The sequence below is a fragment of the Zeugodacus cucurbitae genome, chromosome 4, assembly GCF_028554725.1.
Source record: "Zeugodacus cucurbitae isolate PBARC_wt_2022May chromosome 4, idZeuCucr1.2, whole genome shotgun sequence".
In the NCBI taxonomy this organism is placed as follows: domain Eukaryota; kingdom Metazoa; phylum Arthropoda; class Insecta; order Diptera; family Tephritidae; genus Zeugodacus; species Zeugodacus cucurbitae.
The window spans coordinates 61,503,617-61,521,609 of NC_071669.1; the positions used below are offsets into that span (position 1 = coordinate 61,503,617).

The 17,993-nt window shown below is 32.8% G+C and overlaps 1 protein-coding gene across 1 annotated transcript in view; it reads right to left on the minus strand.

Moving 5' to 3' along the window:
• Positions 1-13,535, minus strand: part of LOC105212472 (uncharacterized) — a 124,146-nt gene extending 110,611 nt beyond the window's left edge. The window contains exon 1 of the mRNA XM_011184471.3: positions 13,310-13,535. Coding sequence (XP_011182773.3) covers positions 13,310-13,358 — 49 coding nt within the window. The 5' untranslated portion in view covers positions 13,359-13,535. The remainder of the gene's footprint in view (positions 1-13,309) is intronic.
• Between the last annotated feature and the right edge of the window lie 4,458 nt (positions 13,536-17,993).

Consider the following 17,993-nt stretch of genomic DNA (forward strand, 5'->3'; position numbering starts at 1 on the left):
GAGGTCATCGACCTTTGGTCAGGGTTTGTTTACCTTTTGGCCGAGGTCATTGACCTTTGGCCAGGGTTTGTTTACCTTTTGACTGAGGTCATTGACCTCGTTTGTTTACGTTTTGGCTGAGGTCATTGAACTTTGACATGGGTTTGTTTACATTTAGAGATGTCACTGACGTCAAATTGATTTAAATTTTGAGGAGACACTTGTGGTAAAGTTTGTTTTAGTTTTTAAGGGTAACGTGTAGGGCGGGTTTATCACATATCGAAGGGTAATATGAGGTCAGGTTTGTTTAAATTTTGAGAGGCCATGTGAGGTCAATTTTTTTGTTTTTTAACAGTGACTTGAGGATAGGTGTAAAGTCAAGTAAAAGACCACAGGAGTAAAATTTGTTTACGTTTTACAAGAGGTCTGGTGAAGCCAAGTGCAAGAAACTTCCTAAATTTTTGTAAAACCATGAAATTTTTCTCAAAAATTTAATAAAATTAAAACTTCGTTTATATCTATAGTGAATTCTTGCAGCTATAATTTGCATAAAATTCAAATACGGTAGCCTTATTTTTTACATAGTTACTGGCAATAACACGTTTTAATTGAATTTTTTAATTTCCATATTACTGCATTTTTGGCCACTTTCTTGACCAGGAACAGATGCTTAAATTTAAAGTTCTAAAAACTACAAACGATAAGCTTTCCAACACTGGAAATTTCATAAAAATTTTCCGAAAATTTGGTGTATTGTTGTAAGTTGTATGGAAGGTGTCGGTCAAGCTTGGTTTCGAATTTTTCGCGTTTTCTCCAAATATTGATTTCTGGGGAGGTCAAGTTTGTTTTTTTTTTTTTTTGCATATTTTAGGAGATTATGAGATCACGCTAGGGTTTACGTGGAGTGAACTATGGAACATATGAGGCAAAGGTGTTAATCTTTTAGGAGGTCAAGTAAGATCAATGTAGTGGTTGCGTGTGGTCAAGTGTGGGTCAGTTGAAAATATTTGCCATAAAGGCAATCTATCATATGTTTTACACTCTCAATATATACTAAATTGAATGTTTGTGCCTCAATTAAAACATTTATGGAGTAAATTAAAACCTTAGTTGACTTAATTAAAAAGAGGGCAGTTGAAAGCCAGATGTCTATCCGACCGTGCAAGCGAGATATCTTAAAAAAACTTGGTACACATATTCCTTGGCATCATGAGAAGGTTGGTATTGCAAATTGTCGAAATAGGACCGTTGACACGTCTACAAAATGGCGAAAACCGAAAACCTATAAAGAGCCACAACTAAGCCATACAATAATCCAAACCAAGCAAAATTAGGTCGATATTTCCTTAAAAGCCCAATATCCTCATATTCGGATTTTCAAACTTCGGGTGGAATTTAGACCGTATGTATCGGTTAATATGAAAAATATCATAATAAAATTAATTGAACATATATTCTTAGATGTATTGTAGGTTGGTGGTAAAAATAGAACGATATGAACTCGATCCAGGAATTACCCCAGATCCCATATAAGGATTTTCGTTATTCTCCTGGACTATATCCCGAATAAATGTATTAGTAAAATTGTATGTTATTTTAATAAGATTAAATAAATAAATTGCTAAAGTATATAATGTGCGGTTACACCCGAACTTTGCCCGCCCTTTCTTGTTTGCTTTTTTTTTGTTCACGCATTCTTCAACGCATTTGTTGTCTGAAGTTGTGCCTTTGATTTTGCATGGAGTTAAGTTTGTAGAGCTTGTGTTTTCGGTGCCGAGTAGTTGGGATCTCTGTAGTTAATTTGGCGTAACCACCTTATTTTTGCACCAGAAATAGAAATTCTTACCGCCAACACACAAATGGCTGTATGGATGTGCAATAAGAACATATATATATGAAGAATTAATGGACAACATTTGGTGTTGTTGTTTTTAAAATAAGCTGACTGTATATTCGTTCCTTTTCCATTCTTTTCTTTTTGTTGTTGTTGTTTGCCGTATCTCTTTACTCATTTCATTTAAGTTGCGCTTTTGTTTTATTGTCGGCTTGCGCATCTGAAACTGATATGTTGCGAAAGGAAGCGTTTCAAGGCGCTGCCGGCGGGCCGTACGGGCTATGTAAATGAAACACCTGATAGCGAGCAGGTGGACTTTTCGACTTTTCGGTATTGCACATGCGCAGGCGCACAGCGTATTCAAAGGAATGCACTTGGCAGTAATGTGTACGATTTAGAGTTTGTGGTTGAATACGGGTAACGTTTGGCTTTTTTGTTTTTCAAATAAAACACTTTTCGAAATAATTCCCATTGAATAATGCCCATTTGCCTACAATAATGTTATGAAAGAGTTTGTGAGATCTCAGTTTTTGGTTTTTGGATATTCTTCATTCAAAAGTAAATAATTTTCAAAAATATTAAAGTAATTTCAATGGACTTATGTAATATACAGCTCTGGTTCTGTGAATATTAATGCGATTTAAAGAAACATACGAGGTCGGTCGATAAGTACTTAGTCTACAAAGAGAAACAGGCGATTAATTTCTTAGACACTTACCCCAGCAATACATATATAGTACTTCAAGGTATACCTCCATTACGCCAATGACAACCTCATTCGACTCATATTCCTATCCTCCGTCTAACTACTCGAACTACTTGAAAACAAAAAGAAGTGTGACGCCAAATCTGGAGAATACAATGGATGAGGACCGTATTTTCTGCAATTCGATGTCGAATCGGGTTAATTGAACACTGTACCCGCTTTGCCTTTCCCCAAGTAGTTGATTTGGATCACACGTTGAGGCCCCAAGCCTGTCCGCCTGATGAGACAGTATTCTCCTTCTTCGGAGAAGGTTGTCTTTGTGAAATCCATTGGTAGGACTAATCATTGGTCTCTGCTGTGTACCAGAGAATCCATGTTTCGCAGACGATCACGAAATGACACAACAACTTCTTCAGATTACGCTTAAACAACACTCCCTCTTACAAATGGGTCTGTGATATCTAATTGCTATCATAAATCATACGGAAGGACTAAACGTTGTCACTGCGAGTTCTTACGGCCTCTATGGTATGAATTAGGTAAAAAAATGAAATATGTTTGTATCCATCGTTTTCTATAGATCTGACCTCAGTTCTCAAGAGTAAGCCCACTGGAGAAAATTTTATTGACTCTGAAGAAATATTAATCGAAAAGTAAGCCTTTTTTTCAAGCAAAAAGACCATTCGTGCATCAAAATATCTCAGCTTGCAGCAACTGGATATCACATTCCAAACTTAAAAAGGTAAAAATAATAAAAATATGCGGAAAGCCTGGTCAAGCATGTTGTCACATTGGCTTTGCTTACACCCACAGACGCTTACAACGCAGTGTGGGTCAAACACAAGCGCTGAAGGAACAAAGGAACTGCTTTGATATTTTCACATTTTTATATTTTTTTTATATTTTTCACTTGTAGTTGCATCATCTGTGCGAATACCACATTTCAACCGCCCGCTTAACATTTCGACATGCTCGCCTTTGATGGAGATTAAGTAGAGTATAATTACAGTGTAGAAGACCTGAAATTATCTGCTTTACCAGCAATTACAGTAATTGACTTTTAATATTATCATTGAGCGTATATCGACGTGCATGACGTGAGTCGCGCCGTGCGGGAACCATTTGTGCAGCGTTGAGATTATGTTGTTATGACAGGTCATACAAATGGATCAAGCGCGATGATCGATGGATGGAGAGTGACTGGTGTCGAACAGAGTAATGCTATCGATGTACAATCAAAAAGCGATACTTATATACAGACATACAAATTGTTATTGTATATAAATATGTGAGTGTAGCAAAAAGCCCAAACCAGCAGTGAATTGGCACACAGTTCAACCAACGACTTTGTGTGCCCTCCAAAGTTTAGCCAGCACACAATGCTACTATAGGCAGGCAACCCATTTATTTTCTTTTTTTCGCTATTTGGCTTGGGTTTTAAGCCCAAAAAGCGCGCACAAAAAGACACCTATGCAAACATCAGTTCACGCCAACAGAACTGCACTCAATTGAGTCAATTGCGAACGCGCAAATTTCACCCATAACGCACATAAATAAAGTGTTTGGCACATTTCCAGCGACGCGATACAAATAATCCGCACAAATATTGCCCGAAAAATAAAAAAAAATGTAACAAAAACAAAAGTTTATACAACAAATTGGTCATAAATTTCCGTGCAATTTGCCGTTTTCCAAATGTAATTTATGTGGCCAAAAATCATTTGGGACTTTGACGTTTATTGGCGGTTTGATTTTGCAACAGCTTCAAGCTCGAGTTCGCTCTCTCACTTACCGCTTCGACCGTGCTTCCCGCCAACAGGCGATCGCACTTAGTCGCTTGCCTATCCTTTGCATCGATATGAGCTTAGCGCCACAGTTTTTGTCTGTCTGTCTGTCTGTCCGGCACTCGATGCCACACAATCACCGTACAATCATCATTTGTGACGTTTATTTTGACTGTGCATTTATTGGTCGGCCGTCGTGGAATGTTGACGTTCAAATTTGACTTCAGTCACATGATTGGCGGTTTAAAAACGTAATTTTGAAAGTACAATAACTTGAGGTATGAAGTGTTCTCAAATGTTTCCGTCAATTAAAATTGAGTTTGAGTTTTGAGCTTTTTATTTTCACATTTTAGTGTCGAAAAGTTATTACAGTTCGAAAGTCATGACATTCAGAGTTCATTCCACTGTAAACGGTCTTATAGAAGTATCTTTCCTATGAAGCAATAAGAAAATTTTAGCACTAATAAGCTTTTGAATGTTATGTGTTATAAAACTTTTTCCAGCTATATCCAATAGATTTATTTATTTATTTATTTTAACCAAAGCTTTACTTTAGTGAAAGCCTTTTTTTACGAAAACTTTAATGAAAGCTTTATATTAGCGAAAGCTTTATTTTAGCAAAAGCTTTTCGTGAAAGCTTTATTTTAGCAAAAGCTTTACTATGAAAGCTTTTTTTAGAAACTTTCACTCAACTGAATGCTTTATTTTAGCGAAAGCTTAACTGTAGTGAAAACTTTCTTTTAGCGAAAGCTTTACCATAAAAATTTTTTATAAACTTTCATTCAACTTATTATTGTTAGAGGTTTCAGGCAATACGGATCTAATTAAGCAACCTAATCAGAGTAGTCAACATGGCTTCGAAGCAACTAAATTGCACCTTTTTATAAAATAATTCCAAGTAGTCCTATAACCGAATCCGAAACCCCAGGATATATCATTTTTAACAGGCAAATCAAGGAGGTTTAATGCAAGTATGTATATCCATTTTAATAATTATCGACCAATTACAATTGTGCCAAGAAGCGAGTACATGGATCTAAACAATTACATAACAACGCATAGCAGAAATTAATACAAATAAATCCAAGCAATACAAGAGCTCATTTTAAAATCGCCCAATACACGAATGTATATTTTCTTATTACTGATTCCTACAGTCTTCACAGTTATTTACTCGTAATAAGATTGTTTATGCCACTTGCAATTGCTAAGGAATGTGAAATATTTTTCACTCCTTCCGCCTCATCCTCCACAAAGGCATCTGCTCTACTCTGAAAACTGCTGTGCTATGCACCTGGACAGTTGTAGTTCGAGGCTGCGAAGACAAAATGCGATTTACGCACAATTGCCAAGCATTCTTTATGGCACCTCCCCCTCTATCTCTCACACACTCTCGCCTTGCCTGTGTTGTCTTTGGCATCGCAAAGTTGAATTATTATCTGGATAACTGCCGTGTGGGTCACGTTTATCTGCATGTTAAATAAACCATCCTTGACCATCAACATCAAGACAGCACCATCGCCATCATCAGCGACAGCAGCAACAGCAACATCAACATACTCGTATTTTCTCGGCACAACAATTGGCCGACAACAATTTTTAACTCGCCGCATTTATATAATAAACCAATTTTTATCATCGATTGACGGGTCGAACGAGTTCGCAAGCCGCCTACCGCCTTTATTGCTGCATGCAATGGCGTCCGGTGGAGGAGTAAATAACTTTGTTGGCTTGTTGACTGTTGATATTGTTGTTGTTGTGCTCATTATACATTGTAGTAGTTGTTGCCAAGTCGAATGAATGTTAATGTTTATGTTTGAATGTAAATAAGCACCTACTGGGAATGGCTGTTGTGATTGTTGTTATTGTTTGCTGGTCACCGATGAGCTTTATTGACTGCACTGATGGACTGACGGACTTTTGTGCATATGTTAAATTTATTTATGCTTATGTATGCATATGTATGTATGTATGTTTGTAGAGTAAGTGGTGCGCATAGTTTGTCGAATTTTATGAACAATTTGTCGATCCGTAAACTCATAAATAAACGAAATGACTATTATTGTTGTTGTCGCTGATGCCAGTGCTCTTCTGTTATTAGGTGAGCTTATAACACTTGCAAGCTTATGGAAAATGATTTTCGAGAAAGAGAAGAAAACTTTTACACTTATCAAGTTCCATGTATTTTTTTAATAGATTTGGAGACCTAACAACAATAAGAATACATACTTTATTCCATCAAAATCTGAAAATCTTATTATTACTCTTTAATATATTGCAGGGTCTATCTAACAAAATTTGTTGGCCCCGCACCATTTCAAACCAAAATTTGCATAAGTTGATGAATGAACTTCCCATCTAGACGACAATTCAACGAAGACGATGTTGACGAAATTTGTCGAAGTGCTCTATGGTGGAATCCGCAAGGGGCGAAAAGCTGCGGGAGGCGGTTGAAACAGAAATGATATAATTTAAAGTTACAACTGTAATAAAGAAAGATTAAAGATACTAGATCTTTGAAATTAATATATAATCGCAAAGAGTTGTTATCCGACATACGAAGGGTTCTACCGTTTCTAAACCACATCCCATGGACTTTATGAGAAGTTTTTTCAAGATAGAAGCTTCAAGAGCTTTATTAGCTCAAAAACTGAAACCGACACAGCCTATGTCCTAACAATTAATAGTTCTTCTACTCACTACATCAGGTAGCATAGAATCGTTTAAAAACTCGATATTACTAAACTTCAGAGCACCGCAGAATAGTTGCTCCATTATATCTGAAATTAGTATCATTCCATATGTCAATGAAGACTATCACTCACGTGATTAAAATTAAATAATAATAATAAAATTAATAATGACTACCTCGAGCCAAAAAAATATCCTAAAAACTTCAAACCTAACACTTGTTTTCAGTTATAAAATAAATAAATTTCTTCCTTGGCAGAATACCTTTTACTCGAAAACTAAAACCATTTATAAATAGATCATCTGATAAGAAGAAGATTTGTGACCTCCTCTGACCCATAATTGTGATTAATGACATAATAAAGAACAACCTTAGAAATATAGTTTTAGGAGTTTTGGCTGACAGTTAATAAAAACTCAAAAATTTGTTCGAATGATCCTGAGCACGTTATTTCCATAATTATTATATTTCTCCAACGTACGAACTCTTCAATTGAGAATTATTTGACTCTGCTTAATATTTCAACTTAGCGCCGGTTGTAATGCCAATAAATACGAAAAATTAAAAACCCAGATATGCAATGGCGTATATTATAGTAAACTATATTAGAACTTGAGTAGTGGCATACCATTTCGAAATTAACAACGACATAGCTCTTATGCTAAAGAGAATAATAATCTTCCAAATGGTATGTTGTGTCATATGTATATGTATGTATGAGCATATAAATTCAACACATTAATATCTGAATGCCTACTAAAGTGATAATTTAATGTGACACCTCGGTTGCACTAAAAGGTGCACCGATGGATGAGCACAGACATGCTGGAGATTAGAGTCCCGAAAAGATGGTAATTGCGGGATTAAAAGAAGCAATTTTAAGATAGAGATAGAGATAGAGATAGAGATAGAGATAGAGATAGAGATAGAGATGGAGAAAAAGATCGAGACTGGATTGAAATAGATTATAATTCGAAAGGAAGGCGAGATTCGCATTTTTGAGAATAACTTTTCATGTAGACTCTCACAATTATGAAATAATAATAACTAAGAGACTTCATAATCCCGAAATCTCCAAGAATCGATTCTCTACACATGTATAACTCCAATTAACAATATTCCCATCGCTAATATGCATAAATACAAGTTTATTGTGGCCAGCTGGCTATAAATGTCACCAACTATATTACAAGCGTGCGTACAATCGAACACAAGCATACACACTCGACTACATTCTTAAAGTACACATACAGCATATTGTCCTCGACTGATGGTCGGACCTACCTGTTTTCTGTAACACCGGCAAACACTTATGCTTGCTTTGGCCATAATGTTCAAGAAAAATCAAAATCAATTTTTAAATGCTCATAAATATGTCGTAAAAATGTGACAGAACCTATGTTCCATGTTTTACGATTAATATGCGCCAGCAATAATAAACGGATGAAGATGATGCAACAACAACAACGCCAACAACAACAAAAAGAAACATGAAAATAATGCTGCTACTCATGTGCGTGAGCATACTTTTATGTTTATGTTTATGCAAAGTGGCAAGCGGACAAGCGATTAAATTGGTCGAAAGCGTGGTGCACAGTGGGCGTCTTCGCATAAGTGGGCGACTAATTTAACAATTAATGAATTATGGAAGATAATTTTTTTATTTTACAAATAGATTGAGCATTTATTGTCTATTTGCTACTTTGAGATGTAATCAAATTAATGAAGCTTAAAAATGATATGAAAATTGTTTTTTTTTCGAACATAATTGCTTTGCGCAATAGTGTAAATTTAACTATGAATATATTTATGTTGCAATTATGTAAATTTAATAGTTAATTTTGTGTAATTTAATAACTTTTTAGTTATCTTAAATTGATCATAATTTTCAAATTCATATATTCGAAATTATCGGAACTCTTTAAGTTAAAATATGATATTTTCTACTTAGTAAGTAATTCAGTTTGGCTCACAAGAGCGATCTATAAAGCAATTGACGTATTTTTCTGCCAGATTTAAAAAAATTGCAACCTAATTTTGAAAAAAAATCTTAAAAGTCAATATGTATTGTTTTTGAAATTCTGAATGAACTTAGCTGGAAAGTGTCATCGTTGAACAGAGTACAACGAAAAATAATGGATTTAGAATGGATTACCAATATAATTTATCGACATGATTCTTGTGCTCCAACCTTTGATTATATTTTATAGTTATTAATCCCTCGGCAAACCAGAGTTTCAATAAATGTTTACAATTGAATTTAATATTGTTTTACCAAATCATTAAACTCTTCACAAATCTAATCAATGATACTAAAACCTTTCAAACTTTCAAAATGCATATAATGTCCCCGATAGATAATCTACTTTAGTTCTATATTGTGTTCACAATGTGATTCCTTTAACACACATCAAACTACTTATATTGAGATTTCTTTAGATATTTCTAGAAATTTCTTAAAATCTTACGGTTGAGATCCATTGACTTCAACAAAAGAATCTGAAGAAGAATATCCACATATCTAATTTTAAACCACTCTTTTTTGTGAACTGTATTCTAATTTCTGTTATATTTACTGGAAAAACATATTCACCAAATGATTACGAGTAGTTTCCGAGTTCACAGTCCTTGAAAATATCAACCTAAACTTATTGGCAGAGTGTACATAACATCCCTATCATCTCCTGTGTCTCATCAGCAACTCCTCTTCATAAATTGCTAAGCGACATAAAAACCTCTCAAGTAGTCACAAGTCCTCGCAAATTGCAAAGCTTTATTTCTAAATTGGAATCGGTCGAACTGCCATAAGACTCTTAAAGTTTTCCTTCAAATGTCATTCTTCCGATATTTTAGTCAAAAACCAATCCTAAAGGTATCGTTCTTCAGAGAGAGAGGTTAGGCTTCAAATCAGCTATATTTTCAAAAATATTACGAGTGAAATAAAATAAAGATATTCAGTATAAGAGAGTGGGAGAGCGGTGGATACCTCAATAAAGTATTATCAGCCCGCTTTCTACTTCTATTTTAATAAACGCTTGTATTGGGTTTATAATCGGAGTTTGTTCGATTGGTCACTATCTTACGTTTACCGAACGAATTCAGATAGGAAATGGCGGTTGCACCACAAACTATTAAGGGGTTAGGGGTAGTCAGAAACACGAAAAAATTAGAATTTTCATACATTTTTTTTGCTATTAAATCATGTTGTTTTACAAAAGTAATAATATGGCATTATTATACAATGTTTTGACTTAAAGTTACGAAAATTTGAAAAAAAAAATTATTATTTCCAAAGTTATAGCTGTCTGTGTTGACCCAGACAATCGGATAAAAAAAAATAGTTTTATAAATACGTAGATAATCCTGGGCCTGATCGAATTTTTTTTTTTCAAAAATTAAAAAAATGGCGGCCTTAGGAAATTTTTTTCTAGATTTTCGTGAAAAAATCAACGGTTAATTGGTCTTAAAAAATCGAAATTTTAAAAAAAAAAAATCCTTCGATCATGCCTGAGTTTTTTATGTATTCTAAAAGCTGTATGAATTTCATTAAAATCTACTGAGCGGTTATCGAGTTAGAGTTTCACCAGTTCAAAAAACATAGTTTTGAGAAAAGCGCATTTAAAGTTTCACCCGAGCGTTTTGGAGTCATCGAGCGATCTTTGTTATTTGTCGAATAGTTCGAAAAGTTATTATCGGATCAAATTTTCAGAGAATATTTTTTAAGATATTATACTTAACGAAAATACAAAAAAAATTGATTTTTGAAAATCCTGACGGCCCCTAACCCCTTAACACAAAATAATGTTATGAAAATTAATAAACAAAAAATATACAAAAAAGTTAAAAAACAAATTAATTTAACAAAAATAATAGTTGATATTCTAATTTAAATATTAAACATAAATATACTTCCTAATGATGCGACATGTCGTCTAGACGACAAAAAGTGAAATAAATATGTAAATAAGCGACGTGAAACAAAACAAAAAAACAATAAACGAACACTGAGCAAAACAAAACACGAAAAGCACAACAATGCCCACTCGAACAATTTAAGCCGATTATCGGTAATAAAATATCGAAAGAGGGTGACAAAAACACGCGAAGAACCCAAACGAAATAAACGACATGATAATGAAAACAGCAACAACAACAACGACAAACGCTGTAAAGCCAGTCTTAAAATCATTTAGTGAGTGTAATTTGTATTAACGCCGGCTTGTTGGCTGTTGGTCTGCGGCCGCAGCATCAACCTGCCGGCCACCTGACCAAAACAAACACTCACAATAAATTAGGCAGACAAATGCAGCACAAAATTGTGGGCAACAATCAGCACGAATACCTTTAAGCCGCAGCAGCAATGCAAACAGCATCGCCTTAGTTTATAAATGTCATCTGCGGTTTGAATGTTGATACGCGCTCACGTATGCATGCATGCCATAGAATGTGTATGGGTACCCTGTAGGAAATATTAGTATGTGAGGTGGGTAAATAATGTTAATTCTAGGGTTATGTTGAAGGGCTAGGGTTTGTAATTGTATTAATTTTTTTACTAATAATTTATTATGAGAATATACATTGTGACCCACATATTCGGCATATAGCCCAATAGAAAAACAAAAATAATTATATATAATATACGAGGACTGGTTTGTACCGATTTGAACTAGTTTTGCGACCAAGCAACATTATATCCAAGATTTAACGTTCACTTAATTTTGCCAACTAAGCTAAGCTAGGAGAAATTATGACCCGATTTCACCCATTTTTGGCACAGAGATGCATTATTATATTTATCTTAAAAAATATCAGAGAGATTTACCGGTATTTTCGGTAAAAAATTATCGATTGGCACTGAGGTTTTCAAGTTCATTAACTGGAGCCTTTCAGGGCACACCTAGTGTGAAAAAATCGATTTTTTGTGTTTTTCACATTTCAGTAGATTACACCTTTAAAAATAACATATTAAAATTTCAAATCGATATCTCAAATAGATTTTGAGTTATAGCAATTTAAAGAGCAGCCGCTCGGTAACAGTGAAAACGATCATTTTATCTTTAAACGCGTTTTTCTCGAAACAGTTTTTTCCGATTTTGCTGCAGTGATTACTCAAAAACAAATGATCCTATCATTATCGATTTTTTTTTACATGTTCAATATATAGTTCTCCGTACAATGACCTATCGTTTTTGTTCAGATCAAAAAATCGAATTTTGACAGGCCAAAAACGAACAAAATTTTGGGTAAAACTAGACTATTTTTTTTTAAAGCCGCCATATTGTCAATTTTTGATTTTTTTTTTATCGTAGGTCATTATACAGACAATATTATCTAGTTTAACGAGAATTTTTTTTTAGATTTCATCCACGGAGAAGACCGGAATCACTGCAGCAGTGAAGGAGATCGACAATAACTTAAAAAATATTTAATTTTTTTCTTCAAAAATTTCACTGTATATTCTTGAAACATGTATAAATATATTCTTAAAATTTTGAAATAATTGATAAAGTATTTTTTTTAATAAAAATTCATAAAAATCACCTTTTTTTAGGCCATTACACTACGTGTGCCCCTTAAAATTTATAGTCAGAGTCAGCTTCAGTTTTTTTAGATTGTTGGCAAAACTTCTAGAAAACTGTTTCTTAAATATATATTTTGTAGAGAAATAATTCCATAAACTTGCAATATAAATTTAAATATTTTTATGTTCTGCAAAATTTTTTCTCATGAAAAAGTTTGAAGAAAGGTAAAATTTTCCTACAGGGTATTAAAAAAAAATTTTAGTTTGTGCGTTTGTCTACTAAAATATCCATAACAAGCATAGAAATGCAGCATAACTTACGCATATGTCATTTAAACAAGTATTTGATGCATTCCATGCTTTTATCGATTTCGAGAGGGTTACAAATTAAAACGTAAATATTGATAAGGTTTCTGCGATATGAAATCAAGCTGAAATATTTTATAGAAATTAAGTATTTTGCGTATTTATTAATAATAATGCTTATTAATTAATAATTAAATTAATATAATTAATTTGAAATCATGCGCATTTACGGAGAAGATCTTTTGAAAATCGAGTACACAACGAAAGCGAAGAAGAAGCACCAGAGAAAAGAAAACCAAGATCAATTAACACTTTCATGGCAAAAATCATTTGCTTTAAAAATACTTTCGTTTGTTAGTAGAGATAAAAAGTCGTATTATTTGTCACTGATAAGAATTTGAATTTCAGCTCGTCTAAACACATTTAAAAATTGCAAATCACAAATAAACCACTCATGTATGATATATTATAAAATGTAAAGACTCACCATTACTGTTACTAGTTGTTTTACGGCATAATTTCTTGAAGAGCAACATGTTTTTAGTTTCAATATACAAGCTTTGTTGATAATTAGCACCAATTGAGTTGATTAAATTCAGTTAAGAAAAACTAGCACATCTTCAATATTTTGTTTATAAATATTTTTGAAGTGATTAACGTGGAAAATAATATGCACCAGCTTGATAAGATTATTGTAATTTAATATTTATATTTTTCACTGTATTTATTTAAGCTAATTTTTTGCAGCACCACTTAAAAATATAAAATATATTGTAAGTTGGACTTAAAAATATATTTCTAAGTAAATATTAAAAAAAAAATATTCTTTTTGAACTGTAAATTTTTTTTTTTTTAATTATTATTTTATATTTATTTCATTTATTTTTTATTTATATATTGAAAATAATACAACTTTTTCAATATTTTTTTCTGATCAATTTATTTAATTCTTACACCAAAAGTTCCGCTGTTTAATTATTAATTAATTTTTATATAAGGAAAAATTTAATTATTTTGTAATATTTTTTATTTAATTGTCACTTTTTATATATGTATTTTGTGGTATATTATTTTTTTTTATTATTTTCGTTCACTTTTTTTCCTGTATCATTACTGTTTATCATTAAATAATTGTATATTTCTTTAGAGTTTATTTATTTAATTTTATTTTATTTAATTGTCATTTTTAAATTTTTTGTTTTATAATTTTATCATTATTTTTATTACGTTTTTCTTCATAAAAATATACTGTTATTAAATATTTGTATGCTATATTGCTTCAAAATTTGTTTATTTAAATATTATTGATTTAATATTTTTTAAAAATAGTTTTAGAAATTTATAAAAATTTAAAAATTATGTATTTAACATTTTACGAATTATTTTTCTTTTTTAAATATTTTAGTTGTAATTTTTTCTAATAAAAATTTAAATTTATGTTGTTGTCTTTTATAATATTTATATTTTTTATTAATTTATTTTATAATGTTTTGTATAGTTTTTAATTTATTTGAGCACTTTATTAATTATTTTTACATAATTATTACTTCATTTTTGTTTATATTAATAACTCTCATAACACTATTTTTCCTTTTGCTTTGCCTTCGCTTTCTTCAAAACTTCAAAATAAAATTTTGCACAATACTATTTTCAACCACCACTGTGTATGCATAACAGTAAATTTTCACATGCGCCACTAACTCAAACAATATGTTGTTAAAAATTCACTTCCTTACTCACAAGTGGGCAAAACAAAAAAACCAAACACAACTTGATTTACAATTCATAATTATAGTCAGCACCAGCGGTGAATACTCGGTGGGATTTAATAATTTTAACACCGCAGCGTTGCATACGCTTCCGCCAGCTGAGCGCGCACAACGACACAGACGAACTTGTCAACTCAAGCTGATATGCGAACAGCAGCAAGGCAGTCAGCCAGTTAGCCAGTTAGTTAGTTGGTCAAACGCTTCGACAGTCGCTTAATCGGTTAGTCACTCAGCTTTGGTAAGTCACTAGCGTTTGCAGCGCATGCGCTTACTCACGCTTCAATTTATGCTTTCACACGCTGCTCGGACAATATATCGCTTGATAAGCGTTGACGACGTTGCAACGGCCGGCACGTGCCACACGTACGATTGTATAGCAACAACTGTGGCAATAGCAGTGGCGGTGGTGGTGTTGCTGCTGCTGTTGGTTGCTGGTGGCGCAATGACAACACAGCTGGTGCACACAGCGCGCTGGCTCTGGTCAACTGCTGGCCGCTGAGAACTTTACTTTACTTTACAGACGTTGTCAAAAGAAATCGAAGCAACGGCGCTCGCTTAGAATGTGTTCTCTTTTCTGTTTGTTATGGTTTTTATGTTATTTTTTTTAGGAAAGCTATGACTAAAACGAAACTATGAAAATGACACTTTTTACACGCTGCGGTTTTTTAGCTTTGGCTTTAACACTGAGTTTCTTTATTATTGTTTTTGTATAGTTAACTGCTTGTGCCTTATGTCAGCAATCAGTTCTTTGGCTCGATATGCTTCTGTGCCACAAAATTTTTTTTATAAATTATTTATTTTTTTTAATTTTATTTTTTTTAATTCTATTTTTTTTTTAATTTTTTTTTATTATTTTCTTTTTTTGTTATTACTCTTTATTTTCATTCGCTCACACTTCCGTTAAGTACATTTAATTTTCTTTGATTTCGACATTTTTCATAAGTTCTTGCTGCAACAGCGTAAAATCGTCAACGAACAACCGTTGGAGCTGACTTCTGAGCCATACCACGACTAATTAACGAATAAAAGGTAAATTTCAGCAAAAATGCCCCCAACGTTATTGACTTGTATGTAGCATGTACATATGTAAGTACATATATGCGTATGTAAGGCCAAACAATGGAACACAGAATGCGTTACGAGTGAGTACTGTGCAAGTAACTGGGCTAAAATGTACATAAAACTCGAGAAACATACAGACATAAATACATACATATGTACATATGTACATAAGCAACATGCCAATATGAAGTTGTAGAAACGTATGAGGGAAAGCGCAAATACATGTAGTATGTCTGTAGACATATGGTTTATGCTCAGAGAAAACGCTTGGCAGTTGGCGCTTCAGTGATTTTTGAAGCTACAGTTTTAAGACATTTCTACATATATACTAGTATATTTACTTTACTTAGCTACTCTTCCACTTGGTGGCAAGACAGTTGCTATACAAAATGTGGTAGCCCTCTTCGAAAGCACTGTAACGATCTCAGTGCGTATCTGGAACTGAACTTACCGCGCTTTGAGTGCGAATAGTAACAAAAACAAATGCAATAAGCACTCGGAAGTGTCTAAAAATATGATGTTATTTAATTAATATGTTAGGCGAAAATTACATTTCATGTTACAGTATGGATATGGATAAATTAACGCACATAATGCACGCTCAACCATAATGTAATGCACCGTTTCATGATTTTATGTACAGATAAATATCTAACTACATATGGTTTGTATATATGAAAGCTTTCTACATTAACTGCATTTAATACAATGAAACATCCGCATAACACATAGTTGAATACTTACATATACACACATGTAGTGCTATGCACAACAACCCCAACATAAGGTTCATATCTAAGTACTCATTATGTTTCGACATCGCAACTTTACGCTTTGTTGATTCTAATGTTTTCAAATTCATATTATCATCTGAAAACACACAAACATATAGCATGCATATGTTGTACCTTTGTTTTCAAACAGAAAGCGCCCAGTGCGGCATCCGTCTTACATACTAATGACTTTGTATAAAGTTTATACTGACTAAACCATAGTTCAGTTAATAAAACTCTCATTGTTATAGATTAACATCTTTTAAGAATATTATTTATTTCTGGAACTGGAACTGAAAGCTAATTCTTCTAAGGAAATCGACTTCATACCGTTAACCCGACTCCTATGGAACTACCTATGTAACTACATTCGATCTAGCATCCATTTAAATATCTTTCCTCTCTCAGAAAGATAAATCATAATTATGTCAACGGAGTTAGACGATTCAGATTAAATGAGTCAGTTAAGAAAGGTTACAAATCTTTGGGAATACCTTTATCTCAAAAAGTACTAAAATAACCTAAGTGACTCCTTAACCTCAATATCTCACTAAATATTAAACCAATTGCAGCAGTTGTTTTGAAATCGATTTTAAGCTGAACTATTTATCAAATTTCTTCAATTTAATTATTTATTTATTATAAAATTAATTTATTTATAAAATTACGTATATTAATATTGAAATATTTGTAATCACAAAAACGAACGGTGTATTATTTGATTTTCTTCTCCGAATATAGAAAAACATTTGTTCCCTCAAACAATGTATTCCAAATATAGCCCAGGAGCAACATAAAATTGAATTAGCTCCTGGCTAACCATAGAAAGAATTTCCCCAGCTTCTACTATCCTTATCAGGACACATCCGTGAATTATCAGTCGCTATTTTCAGCATAACCCATTTCTAATCAGTTTATTTACCAATTAAACAACAAAAGCCATGATCACTACAGATATTTCCATTTTATGGAAACTTTCACCTCAACTGAAAAAAATCAAATTTGACCTCATCAGAAATCAATATTTGGAGAAAACGCGAAATATTCGAAACCAAGCTTGACCGACACCTTCCATACAAATTACAACAACATACTAAATTTTTGGACAAATTTTATGAAACTTTCGGTATTGGAAAGCTTATCGTTTGTAGTTTTTAGAACTTTAAATTTAAGTATCTGTCCCTGGTCAAGAAACTGGCCAAAATTACAGTAATTAGGAAATTAAAGAAATTTAATTCCAACGTCTTATTGTCCGTAACTATGTAAAAAATGAGGCTACGGTATTTGTATTTTGTGCAAATGATAGCTGAAAGAATCCACTATAGATATAAACGAAGTTTTAATTTTAAAAAATTTTTTAGAAAATTTTCATAGTTTTACGAAATTTTAGGAAGTTCCTAAAATTTTCGATTTTTCATTGCACTTGGCCTCACCAGACCTCTTGTAAAACGTAAGCAAATTTTACTCTCGTGGTCCGTTACTTGACTTTACACCTACCTTCAAGTCACTGTTAAAAAATAAAAAAATGTCCAGACATGACCACTCAAAATGTAACTAAACCTAACCT